The following is a 20,221-nucleotide window of genomic DNA, read 5'->3' as shown; positions in this document are numbered from 1 at the left end:
TATTCTGCTTTATATGAGCTACGTCCCGGATGAATATTGGAAAATAGGTAAGGAATAAACTTGCAGTGCAGTTAAACATTTGTAATTCAGCTTAACAGGACTCTGCTCCGACCTGTGTTTGGACAGTATTTCACCAGGGGACAGAGGAGAGGGAGATATTTCAGTGTCTGGACACGTCTTGTTGTTCCATGAGTGGGTCTACATTGTCAAGAAATTCAACACTGTTGCTATTGTAACTCTGATCTATTTTTTTTATCTTTCTTATTGACAAGCAGCTGCTCCCTCACTCAGTATATTCCCCATCCCCCACTTCATTAAACAGTATAATTGGCATCACAAAACTAAATATTCATTGATTCATTGAGTGTTAAATAGGTCAAATGAGTCAAGGGTTTATCAGAAAGGTGTAAAATAATTTATTTTACACCGTCAATCAAACTGTAGTCGACATCCAGTAACATGACAGAATCATTGAAGCACCTGATATGGTTCAATTATCTAATCGTCTAATTTCCCCAATCCTTAATTTTCCTTTGTATTAAAAAAAGATAAAATAAACATATATATATATATACACCTTTTTTTGACTAAATGCATGAACTGTTGTTTTTCTGTCTGGGGAATCTGTTTCACGACCAAGACAGCCTTATGAAATATTAACTTCACTTCAATGCACCCTCTATTTTCTGTCTCCTTATTCAATTAAATAAACATAATTTCATCAGAATTTCATCTTGAGATTGATTGCATGAATGTACCATCAATAGCATCAAATATATAATGACCCAAACTGTATCATGGCATATCTAGATGGAAGTAGTCAAATACTTTTAATGTGGTCCAGTGCATCATAATGTTGAATGGGCTTGCAATAAATAGGAGCCCAGGTACATAAGAAGTAGATATATTTGCTTAAAACTAGCACATTTATCCATTTCCACATTAAATTGAAAAGTCCATGGATCCACTGTTTGTTTGTTTTTTGATAGTGACAGTCTTTCGTCTGTCTGATCAACAATCTATACCTGATGGTCAGTCTGGACACTCGGATCATTGCTTATCTGAATTAGACATACATTACCAATATGGGCTCCCAATAAATATCAACATAAGTATCACATTCATAGAATCTGAATGTGTGACAGGGAGTTCAGTGAGATTTTAGTGGAGGTTTACAGGTTCTGTGGTCTCTGCAGTGTCACTGCATTGTATGTGTTGTATTTTTTTATATATAGTGATATATGTTTGTTATCTAGCTTCTGATAATGTTACATCAACAGTTTTAAGATTGCAACCTCAGACTGAGGCTCCAGTGCATTTTCAACGGCAATAATATTGCCTTTGAGCAACTCATATATTATATAGAATAAAAATGCAGATTTGTTAATTACTAAAACTCAGTTGCAACTCTGAAAAATTATCATACAGAACCATTCCATAGGACTGCTACTGGTTCATGCATTAATTCAACTGGTTTCCTCTGTAATAAACTTTCATTTTAGTTCACTTTAAATCGGCCAAAACTTAAAGTACATCTTTTAAACTTCTCCCAGAATGAATCTCCTTTGGTGGTGTAGACAGAAACCGTCACAGAAGCATTTTCAAATATTCAAGGAAATGTTTGTATCAATCCTTGTGTACAATTGTATGCTATGAATATTTTATACACATGTGCCAAAAATCTTGTTCAGAAACAGTATATGAATTATTGAACAAGGATTAGACACTGTTGTTTGTGCAGAGGGGTTGTGTGACTGTATTGGGACTTTTTCTCTTAGGAAGGGGCATTTGGGAACTAATACATCCACATCTTTTATGCTCCACCTCTTGTGCTGAGTTTCAGATTTATTAGACTCGATCAATAAAATTCTTTCATCGTCGATCAATCTCTCCGTTTCTGGCATCCGCTTTTTTATCTCATTCACTGGCAGTGTGAAAGACCTAATCGCAAATATTGCAACTCAGTGACTAAATGGAATGGACGTACACTCCGTCGACGTACAGATCACAGCAGATAACTGCGTTCTCATTCACATTTTATTCCTGTACAAACGGCTCTTGGACAATCAACATGCACAGGAACACTCAGTTACAATAATTCTTTCGAGCACTGCAATGTGGGAATGATAACCACTTTTTTCTTCATGTATGTGTCACCTCACCAGAGAAGAATTTCAGTGATCATCCCTTGATTGTTGATCCGCATTGAATGAATGAAAATGTATGAAAACAAGTCAATGATTGTGGTCTCCTGAGGTCTACGGTAAATTATAACCTACGAGTTGAACTAATATATTATTCATCACAAATTCATGATTATTTTAGACGGACAAATTTTTGATTACTAACCGAAAGAGCCGAGACAGGTGAGGGAGGCATACAGTCTTCCACAAACATGCCAGAGGATAAATACAGAACTTTCTTGCACGGAAATGATATCAGAAACATGGAGATGAAGGAAGAATATATGAATATAAGAATAATAACCATGAATGCTCCTCAGTTGATGAGCTGTACTGTGGGCAACTGTTTAAAACCCTCTCTTGGCAAGAATTTCACCAAATTTTTTAATGATCATAATTAAATGTTTAGATATTGCTTTAAAATAGAAAAATACATTTCAGCAATGCGTGAACCGGATGCACCCATCAGCTTGAGAATGCACAGATCTATCATGACATTATGATTAAGTGGAACACTGCACTCACTTTTCTGACATTGGCTTACATTTGCATGCTGTTTTTTTTATATTACACACAATGTTAAATCAATAGAATGGACTGGATGCATTAAGGATTAGCTGATAATTATGTTTCTTAGGTCAGATAAACCTCCGTTACTGATGGCAACCTCTGACATGTTGGCTAATTAAAAAAGATCGACACATAGATTAGCCACCGTCAGTTGTACATCAGTGTCCGTCACAGTCCATTTCACTGTGAAGGGCTAGTAATGTAATAAACAATGAAAAATGCCTCTCTACCAACATTAAGTCGGTTTCCATTCCAGGAGATATGTGGCCCACCTACAGCATATACTGCACTTTTACAGCACATATGTTCAAACAAGGAACAGGCTATTTGTTCATTTTTTTTTTTTTGCATAAGAAACAAATACAATCATGTTTAAATGGCTTAATGTTTTCCTTGTCATAGTAAAACTGGGCCAATATATCTTCATCTCTAAAAAATATTTCTGATGACTTAAATGCTTTTTAATTAGACATAAGAAGATAATTTAGCATGTGCTGTTGGGAAGAGCAAGTCCAATCTGGCCATTAAAGAAGATAAACTCACACCTGTTTACTTCTCTCAGTGTAACCTGGAGCACATTAGCTCAATGTTGAATGAGCGCTACTGTTGCAACATCATTTTCCAATCTGTTCGGCTTCATCATGGATGCCAGCAGACCGTGTCAAACAGTTATACTTAAAGCTCTGCATCGGATACATATACATAATGTGTGTGAGAGTGTGTTTGCACTTTGGAATTTATTTGTTTAAGACAGGCAGAGCTCTCCCCAGGGATGGTATTAGTTCCAGTGGTTGTCCACTGCTGTCAAAGACACACTGACTCATTATTTTGTTTGTTCAGGCGAAAGGTTCTCATACAGCATCAGTGTGAGCGGCTCTCAGGAGACGTGGGGTCGCCGGTTATATTTGCACACAGCAAAGAATCCTGAAGCTATCAGTCGGCCAACACGTTAACATTCATTAAACAGTATTTACTGCTGGTTACAGGTGGTGGGCCTAAGCTAGTAGCCACTTCACATTTGTCAATGGCCAATCAATTGGTTGCAACATCGGTTTGCTTTTCTGTTTGAAATGGGCCAGGAGACAGAGTGTATTTAATACTTAATGTAGACCTGTTATTAAAGAAACGCAGGTTACATGGCACTATGCTGCATATAGCTGCAATTCTGGACTTCTGAAATTTTGATTTCATAGAGGCCATCAAGATGATAATAATGATATGATAATAATAATACATTAAAACAGGGGTCATGAACCTTTTTGACTGGGAGAGCCATAAAAGCCAAATATATAGAATATATATATATTTCAATGAGAGCCATATAGTATTCTTAACGTAAAATAAATTAAATATGTATTACTTTTAATGCGACTTCTGATGCTGCACGGATTTGTTCAAAGTGTCGCTTTATATTTGACCGTTTCATCGATGCAATTTTATCACCACATATTAGACATACTGCAGATCCAAATGCAAATTTCTTTGTCCACGCAGCCTGGAATGCACGGTAATTATTATTTTTTCTTTCACCATCTTTTCTGTTATAAGGATAAACTAGTTGGCTATCTGATGAAATTGATTTCTTCACCTTTCCAATGACCCGGACGTGCTCGGAAGCCATTGGTTCCCGACCCGATCGACATGTGACCTTTGAAATTTATCATCAAATCTAATTTCTGTTTACTTTCAAATGACAGTATTATGAAGAAATATCACAAGTATTTTAAAGTCAGTTCCAAACTGCTTTTTTGTTCAACTCAAAATTGTCTGGGAGTCAGATGCCGTCACCGGAACAGCCATATATGGCTCGCGAGCCATAGGTTCCCGACCGGTGCATTAATATAAAACACACTTTCCAACAAACTTCCAACTTCTTGTGATGTACAGCAACATGTGCACAACACAAGAATCACCATCATCAACATTGACAAACAATTACCGTATAACGCCCTGACAGGCAGCAGCATTCGGACAAATAGATGCCCAATCATACCACACCATGCAGACAAATAACAGCTGAAACGGATAACAATGGAAATAAATGTGACAAGCTTTGTCATCAAACCTCAAAAACTAAAAACACCTTAAAAGGTAGAAACACGTATGTAAATGCCAGATTTGAACGGCTCAAGGCCCGGATGCTGTTGAAAAAGCGGTTATGATTTGTGTGGCACTTTATCCTGAATAGTTGATGAGCTGTTCTGACACGTGGTTCACAGGAACACTGCACCTAGAGCAACACCATTGATTGTGTAGTACAACGACAACCGCTAGCCTGGGGCCATTTCCCCTTGAAAGGGTAAGCATCTATCTTATTTGTGATTTTCTTCAATGGATTTCTACATTCTGTTGGTAGGTCTACACACACTGAGTTATTTAGTCTGAGAAAACACACCCTAATCAAACGTCTAAATGACTTTGGACGTAAAAGTAATATGTGTCACCATTTGCTACTGAAATCTAAAGTTTTGTCTAAATGTGTAGCTTAATAAGGAGAATTTTGTTAAACTAAAGTACAATTTACATACAAGTGGATATTAGTTGATCTGCCCCCCCCCCCCCAAAAAAAAACCAAAAAAAAACAAATCAAAAATGCTAAAAATGGGATTGGCTACGGAGTCACTGAGATTTGTTGAAATTTCCATCCAGGATTAGCTCTCAGACGCCTCTCTCCTAGCCAGATTAGGGATAAACTGACTGGCTACTTTAAGTTATCACAAATTCCTCTTGAAATGTTACATAGTACTTGGTGGATCTTATTTATTTTGCTTGCATCATTTCCCTTTTCTGCCTTAGAAATGGCAATTTCTGAATTTTGCCAACCCTTACCTCAAAGCCTGGACACATAAAACAGTTTAATTGAAAAATAAGGAGGTTGAACCGGACATTTTAAGCTGTATAATCCTGCTGTGGCATCTAACCAAAAGTCGGTATACCTTTCCCCTTACAATGCTGAATCCCAGGAAAAGCAAGTTCACCTTCACACTGCGCAGCACAGATGCTGATTTCCAGCTCTGAAATGTGTGCTTTCGAAATTGAGCCGGTCTGCTTTACGTTTGTCTGCATGCTTGTTGTCTGTAGCAATGAGAAGGTCAAAGTCAAACCCACACATACAAACACACCAGTAGATGCACAAACAAAACCTGTGCTGCTGTCACCAGCGGTGATGCTCTGAGGGAGATAAATACTGAGACATCACAGTGATTTATGGACATCAGAATTTAAATCAATTCGGTGACTTTTACGCCTGAGAGATGTGACACACTCTGGCTGATCCATATTCAACGGGAACAGCTTTGTTGTTAATATACTGCGTGTTTGTTTGCGTGTGTGTCTTTACATAAAATTTCTGTGTGTGTCCCCTGTAAAGGGCAAAAATCCCATCTAGGACATCTGATAAACCAAGGGCTGGGGCTCACAGTCACAAGTGAGTAAACAGTAAATTATACCTCAATAACTGTACAGCCACCTTCACACTGTTCTCTACATTATATTCCTTGTCTAGTTAGTCCTTCTTACGATAGAATCACCGCATGTTCGCTGATTATACTTATTCTTAATTAGTTACCAAACTTGCGTTTTGTTTATAAAATGTCTCCATCCAAAGGGAGGGATGGCAGCTACAGTTCATCTCCTTCCAAAATCTAGACATAAAATGTGTTTTAAAAAAAAGCTGTTGATTTTTTCAATTTATTTATTTGTCACCCTTGTGTTGTCTTGCGGGTCAAAAGTGACCGTGCCGAGCTGTAGAAAAAACACCTTAACCTATTTTTTTCCAACTTGAAATTTTATGACTTTTCCTAAAAAGACCCCATAATTAGAAAAAGTGATACTTCTTTTTTGTTTATGTTTCCATGTGGGCTGTACACCACTAGGGTACAAAGATTGTCTTATGGGTCATTTTTGACCCGTAGGACAACGGGAGTAAACACGTTACGATCGCACGAGGGTTAAAGAAAAGTAAGTAGAACACGATGACCGAGGTCCTATCTCAGTTTGAATAAGGAATGAATCTACGTGATGGTATTCAGACACAGAAATAAAGGCAAGCACAAAAGTTGCACAAGCAGCCGTGGAGAAATCCGGCAAAGAAACGGTGAGAGGAATCTCAGATATCACTGAACAACTCAGGACAATATCGAGCAGATTTTAAAGTTTTCAGAAATCAGCATGAACTGCATTGAAAAGCTGACAGGGGCTGAAAAGATGGAGGACAGGGTGGACAGCATAGAAGAATAAGGGAGTTTTATCGTGGATGCAAAACAAACACCAAAATGAGATTTGAAGCGGAGTGAGGGAAGACCCGAATCAATCATGTCAACACCAGGTCGAGGACAACAAGGGAGCAGTAAACTGGGAATATTTCCAACCTTGTGAATATGTTACACAGAGTTCTGGAAATTCCAAAGGAGAAAGTCAAGTCAACAAAGGTCCATCGTTCAGAGGTTGCAAAAAGTTAAAAAGCTCAAAATAAACCCTGTGGTATCATAGTGAGTTCTTCCCATAGAGGGAAAATAGGAAAGTAATAAAAAAAAAAAACTGTAAACAAGTAAACAGCTAATAAGAAGACCGATCTAAAGGCGCAATATAGTGGAATGCACTTTAATTATCTTGCCAATTGTTGTGATTGAATAGAAGGCGCAGGATGCACTCCTGAACATGGAAACAGGAGGAGGCGAGACACACCGCTGTGGTCGGGGAAACTCCCCCCAGGAAAACTTGGGAGGCATGATCCTGTGATCAGACGACATCTGAAACCCCAGAAATAGGAGGGAGGCCAGTCGAGGACAGACGGAGAACATGACGAGATTCAAGATTCAAAGCGTTTAGTGTCACATGTGCGGTGTAGAAACGTGTTTCTCTTTACAGTGAAATTCCTACTTTGCTGTCCGCAGAGCATTTAGATATGTGCTGATAGGAAGAGTGTAAACATAATTATTAATATGATTATAGATCTGAATATAAACAGTAAGACTGTGCAAAGATAGTGCTCGGTGAGAACGGAGGGGGGCGGGTAATGTCATTATAGTGTCGGCGGCCCTCCTCTCTGACTTCACCGATACATAATTTCCTACTTTGATTCTGTTTCTCTTACCAGACGACAGCATCTTATAAAAAAAGGAAAAACAGGAAGCTGCTACTGTAATCTTCTTCACTTAAGCTTCGCCTTTCATTTTGCTTTTTAATACAGGACAAACCTGAAAGAATGACAGATTAAAGAAAATTGTATGCACCCAAATTTAATTTCAGCAGTTATTGTCCTGTTGAAATGAAATGGAAAAGTAGAATGAAAGAAAATGAGGGATGAGGAACAAATTAACTCTACTTATATTTCTATCTAAAACTAGAATAAAAGTGACACATAAAATTCTGTGCATGGTACAGAAGTGAGCCTTTCACTTCTTTCCCATTATTTACGTTGTTTTACCCTGGTGGTAAGGGATGGCAAGAAAAAGAGAAGATACTGTAATAACTGAAAAGATGTTATGGGAAAATGTCAGCGGGCAGAGAATCACAAAGAAAAAACAACATAAATAGGGAGTGAGCTAACAAATGCTTCTGAGTGATCTATTGGAATAAAGAAAAGCATTCATGTTAGGGGGAAAAAAGTGGTGTGACTTGTGCTTTCACAAGAAAAACCATCTTAACAAGTAGGAACATCTTCAGTTGACGTTGGGTCGAGTATTTGCGTCATAAAGCGAAACAAAATGAATCAATGGGAAAAACTATGGAGGGCAGAGATGTTTGAAAAACTCTTGCAACATCAGGGAAAGCGATCCACAACTAGCACAGTGTGCTCGTGTATATACACACACACACACACACACGTACGTCGAGATACAACAAACTGATACGGCACATCTGGGAGATCATATCTTGATATCATTGACAAAAGAGATGAAATATATTATGGAAAAGAAATTTAGGGATCAATTTCAACAAGATAAGTAAAGTTATCTCCCAAAAGAGTGGAAAAGTACCTGGAAAAAGTATTATCAGAGAATGCAAAAATTATGGTATGTGAAAAAATGAATACAAAACCTGGAGAAGTAATTTCACTAAATGGGGGGTTGAAAGAAGAGCATGAATATACATTATAACATTATATTGAAAGGAGGGAAGAAAAGAAAATGCTGAATAAATTATATAGCGTCCAAAATGATGTTTGAGATAAAAAAAAAACAATATTCTCAATTACAATGCGTGAAATTACTAGAGTTACAACAAATGAGAAGATAATGAAAAGACAATTTACACTACCTCTGACAGTTTAACATGTTTCACTTTCTTTCTAAAACATCCAAATGGGCAAGGGCCTGAGAAGTGAGTGCCCGACAGAGAAATTTTTAATTTTACAACTACAATTTTACAACTGAAACCTGGTATGAAATATGTCATTGTATTTGAAAGAGAGGAATATGGCCTCCAGCTGGAATTCTAATATGACTCATTAGTTTCACACAGACTGTAGCTCATTGGCAGTATCTCATTTTTAAACTGAGATCAAAAACTGTTGACTGAAGTCATAGATGAGTATCCAAAAACCTGACATTGATTGAATCTGGAGCAAAGTGGAAGACAGATGAGCATCGGTTCATGTTGGATGGATTGTGTTTTTGTTGGATGATACAGGGGAGTTTAAACAGCAGATACAAAGGTTTTCATTAAATTCTGGCAAAGCTAATGAGCAACTCATTCATATTTGATAGAGGCCAGGCTTCCAGAACAAGTTCATAACATTGGTTGGCAATAACTTACAGTCGACCAAAGGCCGGAGTTTCAGTCAATGCATCAGAAATATAGGTACCGTGAAGTTATATTTTGAACTGGTGACTATGAGGATTACCGTGATTTCCAGACTACTGCGTGCACCTGAATATAAGCAGCGATGGCGAAAAATAACTAAATGAATATGTGTCTACATATACAGGCTGTATGTTCCAGCATCCCCGGCCACCCTGAGTGCAGGATAAGTAGCAGAAGATGGATGGATGGATGGATGGATGGATGCATGTATAGGCTGCACTTGTCTATAGGCTGCAGGTGTCCATGTTGTAAAATGAGATATTCACACAGAAATATTTTTTTCACTTATAATAAAATCCATCCACAGATACGTATTGGAAGTGTTTTTTTTCCCCTAACAGTGCCTGTAACACAGCTGAAGAAAAAGATTAAGAATGAAAAGTAAAAGTCCATCCATCCATCCATCCATGTTCTATCTCCGCTTTGTCCTACTCCGAATGATTGCTATCATTGCCTTCGTCCTGTGCACTAAAACCATTATAGTTGTCTTCTTCAGTGTCAGAATTGAACGCCCTCAGAATTTCACAGTCATTTATTTGGTCCGATGTGACGGGGCTAAATGTTTTGGCGTCAGGAAGCTCGTTAGCTCAAAACAATCCATAAATAAGCCGCATCATTTTTTAAGCTTCAGTGTTCAAAGCGTGTGAAGTAGTGGTTTATAATCCGGATATTACAGTGGATAAGGCAAAAATAACTTGGAGTTAAGATGTGTAAAACAAATCAATACTTAACATAGATGATATGATGTACAAAATAGCAAAAATGAATCATTACCATCTTGCACTGAAGACTTAAGGATGCAATAATTGTTTTTCAGGTTTGAATAAAACTAAGGTCATTTTATTTCCATAATGGCATTAAAAAGACCTTGGAAATTCCAGATTCACAAGTTGTTTTTCCCCTTCTTTTCAAGTGTTTGTCATAATGTTCACAAAATGTGGAAGAAACAAATTTGCAAATGAAAATAATCTGCAAAAATAGTACAAATCAAAGAATATACTATATATACTTGTTAATAATATTAAAAACATATATTTCTAGACACTTCATTGGAGTAAAGTGATCTGTAACTGCTAAAATGTCTCACGGTGTGTGAGCAGTGGGATTTATTAAAGGGTGTCCTGTTGCAATGCTGGCTTTGTCTCCATAAAAAGGAAAAAAAAGCTAATGTAAGACAACGGAAGGGTGTGTTTTGTCATTCTCATTCTCCTCAGTTCATAGTCTGAGGAAAATGTGCTCAAAAAAGCAACAACAGAAAATCAAAATAAACAAACAAACAAAAAAAAACACACTGATAAAAATCACCTCTTAACTCGGAGAGACAATTCTGCAGTGTTGGAACTAACCAATGTCATATTATAATCTATAAGATTTCATTGGCCGGAGAAAGTTACCCAGTATATGCTGACCTTTCACCAAAAGTCCATTTGAGGGTGGGACATGGAAAAAAACGAGTTCTCGATTAAGGCTGGGTGACAAATTGCATTTCTGCTCTTATTCTGGACCCTTGGATCATGAAAACAAGATATCTGAAGTAAAACAATTATAGAATTCTGCATGCTCTGCTGCTCTTGTGTTCTGAATCTTTAATACAGCTCATCCTTCCGTTGCAGTGACGCTCAGCTCACAGCCGCCGTCCAGTTACTGACCCATGAATGCACATTAGCAGTGTGACTGATGGTTTACTAATGTCTGCAGTTAGCAGTTAGCACTTAGCCCTGTGTCCTTGTCCTGAAACTCTCTGACTCACCTCTCTTAGTTTAATTAGGTTCTCTCTTGATCTTCTCTAATCAATGATTGATCATTTTCCCTAATTTTCATTTCAATAACCCCAAAAATCATCCTGATGATGGCGCGTTTGTCTGACGCTGCCACTCACCACAGCAGATACTGATCTTCGGTCTGTGTAATGTCAGCCTCACAATACATGCTTGACTAACTAAGCTGAAACAAGGGTTGTTTATGTATTCGATAATCTATTTCAGTTTAAGACTCTACCATGCTTAGATGCACACACCAATGACAGACTGTCGCAGAATGATTCAGATAAGAAAAATCGACTAAACGATCCGGCACAAACACATTATTAGAAGAATATAGAACAAAATAGTCCAGTGGGAGTCCAGAGTATATCTGAATACATCACACATCCAATTGTTACTCATGACATAAACACCAAGAGGATTTAGTCGAACTTATTGCACATGTAGTAAAAATTGGCTGACATATTGACAACCAGGCTGTAACTATAGCGGAGGGGCGTGCATGGAAAAGGACTTTGGGTAGTGCATGTACAAACCCCACCGATTGTGAGTCATGTCAATGAGCATTGAGGAAACAGGAGCAATCTGCAGAAAAGCAGAGAATAAATAAGCTATTATCCCAAATGCCTGGGAGAAGCAGTCACGCGAGACAAACAAAACATACAGTACCAGTATGTTTTTTTCTTTTTTGCTGCATGCAACCATCTGGTGTGTCTTTCAGGCTGCAGGCTGCCCATTGCTCAGGTATTAGAAACACCAGGCCAAAGCTATCAACTGGGTGAGGTCCAGTTTAAGAAAGTAGCGGGTGACAGAGGGCCACGGCTGAATGGGCCACAATGACCGATATCAGTAATGAGGTATAGCACTACGTGAGCTGGGAGCAGGACTGTTCGCTTACCATATGCTTTTTGAGTCTCTGAGAAATGCAATAAATAAATGGAAGCAGCGCAGTTGAGCTGTTTGAATATCACATATAACCATTAAACTGGCAGCTGGGAGGGCTGCTGAGGGAATTGTTTTTTTTACTTTTTGTCCTGCTGTAAATGTGGAGAGTGGGATAAAGCAGACCAGATACAGCACTTTGGAAGCAAAGCCTTGTTTGGGGTGTGTTCTTTATGTTACCAGGCTGGTTTTACTGATAAGAAGAATTGAAAAACTGCCTCGCAATAAATCTGCAGCAGGCAAAATTACCAATCATCAATGTATTGACACTTTCAACACACACAAGCATGCATGCATACATACACATGCGCTTGCACGCACGGACGCACGCACACCCACACACACCCACACACCCACACACCCACACACACACACAAATACAAGCCGAGATGCATCACTGGGTTTCATGTCCTGGCTTGCACTTCAGGTTTGTCACTTGAATGTGATTTTCTGTGATAGCCTTCTCACATCCTGCCATACAGGTATGTATTAACACTCTCCTTACACTTGTCTGTATTAAAATGAAGATACAATAAGTTCTTGGGACCAAACACAGAATACAAACAAAACTGACGCAAGTAAATAAAAAGCTGGACAGTTCCTGCTGATGTAGGCAAAAGCGAAATTGTATATATTGTATATGTACGATTCATATTAAATATACAATGTCACATTTTCACTCACATGTGGAGGAAATGTCTGGCAACAAACACATTGCCAGATATCTGATTCAAATTGGATATATATGAGCCCTGGAGTAAATTCATCTTTTTTTTTTTTCCCCTTGCTGATAATTTCAGAAAGTTGGTTGGTTGAACTGTATTGTGGAAAGGCAGCCACAGATGAATCACAACAGGCTGAATATCAAAATAAAACACAGATGGAAGTTAAAACAAGTCTCGCTGTTTAGCGTGAGCATTTGAAACATGCCACACCATAAAGCAGTGCGCACTTTGGTGATGTTGGTGATGCAGACGTTTTAACCCTTCACCCATGTTATAATCTCTGTTCTTTGTTAGTGATGGCTATGACAGAGAGCACTCATTTTTCCCAACTGACCTGTTTTCTTTGCAAAGGCAGGTCTTGCGTATTTTTGTCCCAGAGTCATTTGAAACTAGAGTCATAATGTTTATACTACAGTCATTGAATGTCTTTGCATGTAATTTGAATCAGCTAAACCTTTTGGTAGTTGGTAAAACGAAAAAATACCATAACTGGATAAAGATCTATAATAGCTACAGTATAATCGCAGCTTCGGCCAGCAGAAGAAGATGTTTGCAGAAATACCTTGACATCTCGGTGGATCACGTTGTTATCATGGCAGTACCGTAATGCCTCGAGGATCTGTCTCATGTAGTGACTTTAAAAAGAAAAGGAAAGAGCATGTAAATCACTGCAGCACCATCATAAGATAACCTTGTATAACATGCAATGCATTTGTTTGTGTAGATATAATATCACATGAGCGCAAATGTGAAAAGAAAAAAAAAAAAAAAAAAACCTTACCTGGCCACGGCCTCACTGTAGACAAACCCTGCATCGGCTCGCTTCACAATCTCAAAACACAGGTCGGCTCCATCCATGCTGGAAAAGACAGAGACAGAGACTGAAAGAGACACACTGCGTAAAGGCCAGGGAAGTAATCTAGGTAAGGACAGAAAGGTCACTCTTATTAAATCTTCAACATAGTTGACTGTACCGGGTCGTAAAGTTGAGGTAGGAGAGAACAGGGTCAATCCAAGAGGAGCTGTAATTATGTCTCGTGTCGGTGGGTTGTGGTGGAAAAAGCTTCATGAAGTGAGATGCCAACTGACACTGACTGTGCAGATAGGATGGTGACTTTTTCCTGTCTAACAGGTCAGGGATTTAAAGGTGATGAAAGTTATTCTGAGCTTTATGCTATAGGCAGTAAATGCAAAATAAGAGCATTTAATTTCCCTCCCTGTCGCCAACACTCACGAGATATCTGCTGGATATCTGTCAGCTCACGTCTCATTCAGACTGCAATTTCTGTTCGTACGGTGTCCTCAACGGACAGACAGATGAGATCCTAACCTCTATAAAATCACGGCACCGTGTCAGCAGAGCCATCGGGGCAATATGTGAGTTCTAAATGCAATAATGATCATGTTTCATGTAGTGGTGGCATTGAACAAGTGCGGTTTAGTTTTATGATCATGGCTTTTTTCCTCTTTTTTAGGGGGGGAGGGGATAGCATCACATCATCAGTAAAGCTCTCCGATGAATTCCTACATAAATATATATATTTTTTGACCGCTGTTAAAATTTGAAGAGTATAGACACGAAATGAAGCTGGGATTTTCAAGCACCTCCCTCCCTTTCAAAGAATTAGCAAAACTTTGACTGCTAACTTCTAAAGCTGTGACGGAGTTGAATGCAGTCTTATAATCCAGCCACTGCAGTCTGACAGGGGCTTCTGTATTCATCCTTAAGATTCTTATACAAACTGAAAAGGCCGGCTTTTAATGGCTTTATTTCACAAGAAACATTATGTTTGACAAATTAGGATATACGGTATGTATTATACTTGATAAGGTGTACATGGATCATTTTGTGTCCTTAGACATCAAATAACTTTGCTCTTTGGACATCTCTTTGACTTACTTAGTTGAAAGAAAATACAGAAAAAAAAAACGAACAATTGAAGACATATAGATACAACTAAAAATGACTAAAATATGTATTTTGATATCAAGCCCGTTAGATCTAAGTGTCACTCAACCTATAGGCAAGCATTTGTACAGAGGAGGGACTTGGGGCTCTTCTCAGTCATGCAGCTCAGGCACATGAATGGAGTCGTGAACAGTGCGGCGACGGTGAGTTTTAACGCTTTTGCATATTTAAATTCGATGCAGGAGAGTTCACGGTGGAGATAAAGTTTTTGCAATGACCAATTATTTAAAACTACTCATCACTAAGCCTCAGCACCAATTAAATAAGGCTGTTATGGAGGACTTGGCTGCAGCAGATCCACATTATCCACTCTTATCGCCGTACCGCTCGCACATTCTTTTGTCAGTTTCAGATTTAAAGCGACTGCACTGAGCTTCCCTTCAGTTATCAATCCCGCTCTTCAGTGTTCAGGGACCGTCTCCGATCTACCTATGAAAAGTATGTGTCGGAACAAACGACAACAACAACCGTAAAAATCCTCTCAAACATTCTCACTTTCCTTTTCTTGAATATTTCCCTGCGCCCAGCTGTATGACAGAACTACAGAAAAAAACCCTGGCCCTTTCCTGTCCAGTGATAATGGAATTAAATGATAAAGGAATTAGTTCTGGAAGTGGAAGGCAGATAAGGATCTGAGCGGGCTGCGATGAGACTGGGAACTTGCAGATTTGAGGAAAGCTGGAGGTGGCAGCGAGTGTGAAATCTTAATCTCATCTCTTTCCTTTCATTTAATGTCTGTGGTACTGCACTTAGCTGCTGTGCACAGTCTCCCACATTTCTTTTTTTCTTATGCCCCTCCCCCCCCTTGTCCAGCTAACAAGTTTCCTTCTAGTTTTGATTACATAAACCCGCCGCAGGCTTTGCTTCCTCTGTCATCCGCTTGCTGTGACCGCCTTCCTTTCCCCTGCTTCTGCCTCCTTTCTCCGCCTCGTGAATGATGCGTCTGCCTCGGACTGTGTTACGTGCGCTCCGTTCGCCAGTTGCACTTACAACTCGAAAACCATGTAGAGCATCCCGTCCGAGCTGTACGTCTCCAGCAGCTCCACGATGTGAGGGTGCTTCAGCATGTGGCAGATACTAGCCTCCCTCTTCAGATCTGGAAACACAGAAAGATGCAGAGTGTGAGTGAAAAAACAGAGGAACAGAGAAACACATATTGGACATGCAAATTCTATATTATGCAGATATAAAATTAGCCCAGACTATTTCTCGCCTTAGATGTGTGAGAGTAGATCGGAAAATTGTGAACTGGCAACAGAATGATGGGATGTATTTATTGTTTGTTGTCGGCTGCATGTGTGCGTCAGGGATCAGCTGCGAGCAGAGAAGAATTTTCTATGGATACTTTGGGTGAAAGTCAGTATCCTCTTGCTGCAGAATCTTTTGTCACTTTTATTCTTCATGTATGCGCGTCACAATGTAGTGTTTGGATAAAATCCGTTCTTTTGAGACAAGGCCAAGAGCGCTTCTTTCAACAAGGTTTCTGAGTTCACCTTGTCCTGAATGAAATTCACAAAGCAGGAGAACTCATCAAGGTCTCATTTAACCTGACTAATAACGGTTAATAAGTTTCATCTGAAAATGCTGTAAAGAAGGCACAAGACTTACTGAGATCCCTAAAATGATAAAACAAAATGAGCCAGAATGACCCCAAAGTAGTAAGTGCATATTTTGGGGTGCCACTGTAGGCTTATGAAATTTGCAACATGATATTCATATCACATAACACAGCTCTGAACCTAAAATGATCCCTCCTAATTTACAGTTTTTTAAAGCTCAGGACCGACCGGTAGCAGACAGGGAAATGGAGAATCATCTGGGGTGAAGGACTGTGTGCTTGAAATCTGCAATGACCCATCGGTGGGAGACTCTCATATGCAAATTGCCTCGTCTGTACTTGGGTCTGAGTAATGTTTGTCTGCGTCCAGTCTACTTTGTTCCTAATTCTTCATTTGGCTGAGGCGGCAGGTTAATGGAGGAGGTTACAGAAGTTGAAGTCATCTTGTGGGCTAGATGCTCAAGACAAACTGGCCCAGTTTGGGAGGAATCTTACACATTCATGCATAAAGTAAATGGCGGCTTGGCAGCTTTTTCATTTGTCACTTACAGCCCAAAATGAATGAAAAGGGAAGGAAAGAAAAGAAGAACCCAATTATTTCAAAGAGAGGCTTTCACAAACAAAACAGATCAGACTCTGCTTTAAGATGCAAATGTCTTAGTGATAATTCTTGCAGAAAGTGAGTCAAAGAAAATTCTTAGAATCAGAAGCATAATTCGCAAAGTTTTGGAGGTGCTACCATGTAAAAATAGGCTACCCTGCAGCCGCCAGCTACAACCCAATGTATGCACCTTCGCCGGAACTCGACATCTCTTATCCCTCACTTTCTCAGTGACTTTTCCACATGAGAATTTCAAGACTGGGTGAACTCAGTGACATCAGAAGCCTGACTCCAACAAGAGTCTCCAACTAGCCTGGTGATGGGTATATAAATGGCATGACACAGTAGCTCCACTGCAAGAAATCAGCAGTCATGTACGAAACAGAATTGTGCTCTGGTATATTAACATTTAAGTTGTCTTTAACGTCTCATATAATCTATCAACAGCCATAAACCCTGAATTCAGTCTTCCTGTACAGGGGTGATCACTTTTTCATAAAAGATCTTGCAAGTCATCACCTGGTTTCCTCTTCCTGTAATAGGAATGGCTAAGCAGAGAATTCTTATTATGTGGAGCCGGAAAAAATATTTATTCTTCTCTTCCCCGTCCTTGAGCTGTATGCTGCATTATATCACGCCACATTTTCTGAGCTATTATTCACTGCTCATCTATAACGGGTAAGTAAAAATTTAAATTATCTGATTGAATTATCTACAGTAACTGAAAACTCCCACATATTACCTTTCGCAGGAAAAAAAAAAAGTATGATATACTAAATCAAGACAGATGTTGTGACGTTAATGATGGGCTACCATCCATTAACTCCATGCTTGATTGGAAACATAGATGCAACGTCACCAGTCTGGCTGGGTTTCATCCAACCACACTGCGTCTCAACCCCTTCATCATTCAAGAACAAGAGCCTTCTGCGGAGATGTGAAGGGGGATGACAACAAGATGAATAGACTCATTTGCCCATTTCAGATAACGCTAATGTTGCATAATAGCCATGAAACAAACACTTCCTTCAGTGTTATGATAATGTTGCTTTTTTATTGAATCTGAAACCTGGTCCCAGCCTCATTCACACAAACTGGATGGACTATAAATCAGGAACATCTCTCAGTGGAACAGTTGTTCCACAGCTTCCAGAACTCCAATCAACTTGTCTTTTACACATATATTATATACATATTAACCAAAACAGACTGCAATTCTGCTGAAAGGAGAGCCCGGAGGGCATTTTTGTTAAAAGTGCATTATTTTGATCTTTCCTATATAAAGTGGCATGTGAGAGTATATTATTTCTGTCCAATTCATTTGTTTGTAAGAATGCACAGAGGAGCACACCTAAATGTATAAGATTTTATTATCCTTTTCTGGCTCTAAAACAGCCATATACCCCCCCCCATCCCCCCCCCCCCCCCCACACACACACACACACACATATACATACATACATACATACATACATACGGCTCAAAAAAATAAAGGGAACACTTAAAAAATAAGGGGAACACTTAAAAAATAAAGGGAACACTTAAAAAATAAAGGGAATACTTAAATAACACAATGTAACTCCAAGACGACCACATGTCTGTGAAATCAAACTGTCCACTTATGAAGCAACACTGATTCATTTTGCCTTTTTTTAAGGACATTTCATCAAAGTTGGAATAACCTGTAGTGTGTTTTTCAACTTTAATTTTGAGTGTGACTCCAAATTCAGATTTCCATGGGTTAATAAATTTGATTTTCATTGACAATTTTTGTGTGATTTTGTTGTCAGCACATTCAACTATATAAAGAACATAGTATTTGATAAGAATAGTTTATTCATTCAGGTGTAGGATGTGTTCTTTTAGTGTTCCCTTTATTTTTTTTGAGGAGTATATACAGGACACAGCACTTTCCCACCGAAGAATTTTCTTTTCCTGCTGCTGGAAGTGATTTATGCACCTGAATAGTGAATGAGAAAAACATGTGGATGATACCAACAAGGATGTGATAGGTCAGCACACTTTCACACGTGTGTGCACGCGCACGCACGCACGTGTACGCGCGCGCGCGCACACACACACACACACACACACACACACACACACACACAATCTAAAATCACGAGCCACCACGTGGCTGCGGGTCTTGGAAGTAACATTAAGTTAATCCAAGTCAGACACACTCAACACATAGGCTGACTATAACATGATGCTAACACTGGTAAAGCTGGGATAAATTACTACCTAACGGACATTTCACCCTGCAAGATTTTAATTCTTCCGGTGAGCCCTTGTTCATGACCATTGCAGAAATTACAAAATATACTTTGTCAAATGAGAGGTAATTAACTTTACCAGTTTATGCAAAGGAAAATGCTGCTGTAAAGGTACTTTCAATTTTTTCCCCTGTGTGTGTGAAAATGCTGATGCCAGAAGTATTGCATTTTCAGCAATTATTCTGTAAGCAGTGTGGAAACCACACAACTATAAAATAACTTGAGAATGAGTCTACACAATAGGTTGTACCAACAATGTACCAAGTACAACCGACAATATCAAAAGTAGTCAGGCAAACCAAACCCTCTTCATGCCAATGGTACTTTATTTCGGACAGTGTATTTTTCTGTCAACACCATCATACATGAGTATCTACAAGCGTTGTAGTTGCTTTCTAAAATGTATTTACTGGAGAGGTAAGTAGGCAGGTAAGTTCCAAAAGGTGCCTTTTCCATCTCTAGAGCAGTGGTTTTAGCCAGGTTTGGCCCATCCTACAATTACAGTACAGGGGAAGATAAGAGGCATAAAAAAAGCATTTTGACCTTCTGCAGGGGGAAAAAAAAGTCTTTTACTGGATGGTAGGGGTGGTTGGGATGGGAGTTAGACTGCCCCGGGTGGGAAGTACTGTCTGCTGTAAAACCTCCCCGAATATAACGGGAGACTGTATTAATTTACAAGGCAAGTATGGGTTGATGGGGACGTAGTGAACACTGCCAGGTTTATCAGGAGTCTGAATAAACAGCTGACAAACAGTTAATTAGAGTTTGAAAATATGAGGATGAACGGTAAAATTATGAGAAAAGAAATGTGAGGACAATTCACTATT

The 20,221-nt window shown here is 39.0% G+C and overlaps 1 protein-coding gene across 23 annotated transcripts in view; it reads right to left on the bottom strand.

Moving 5' to 3' along the window:
* caska (calcium/calmodulin-dependent serine protein kinase a) overlaps positions 1 to 20,221 on the bottom strand; it is a 119,031-nt gene that overhangs the window by 42,327 nt on the left and 56,483 nt on the right. For all 23 annotated transcript variants that reach the window (XM_086144901.1, XM_086144902.1, XM_086144881.1 and 20 more), the window contains exons 3-5: positions 15,950 to 16,055; positions 13,772 to 13,849; positions 13,553 to 13,625 (exon numbers count right to left, since the gene is read on the bottom strand). In XM_086144901.1, coding sequence (XP_086001027.1) covers positions 13,553 to 13,625; positions 13,772 to 13,849; positions 15,950 to 16,055 — 257 coding nt within the window. The remainder of the gene's footprint in view (positions 1 to 13,552; positions 13,626 to 13,771; positions 13,850 to 15,949; positions 16,056 to 20,221) is intronic.

This window comes from Fistularia commersonii, chromosome 4 (genome assembly GCF_037954325.1).
Source record: "Fistularia commersonii isolate RoL2024-O1a breed Wild chromosome 4, RoL_Fcom_v1.0, whole genome shotgun sequence".
Classification (NCBI taxonomy): domain Eukaryota; kingdom Metazoa; phylum Chordata; class Actinopteri; order Syngnathiformes; family Fistulariidae; genus Fistularia; species Fistularia commersonii.
The sequence above is the reverse complement of the archived record's forward strand: the minus strand, read 5'-3'. Positions and strand labels throughout refer to the sequence as shown.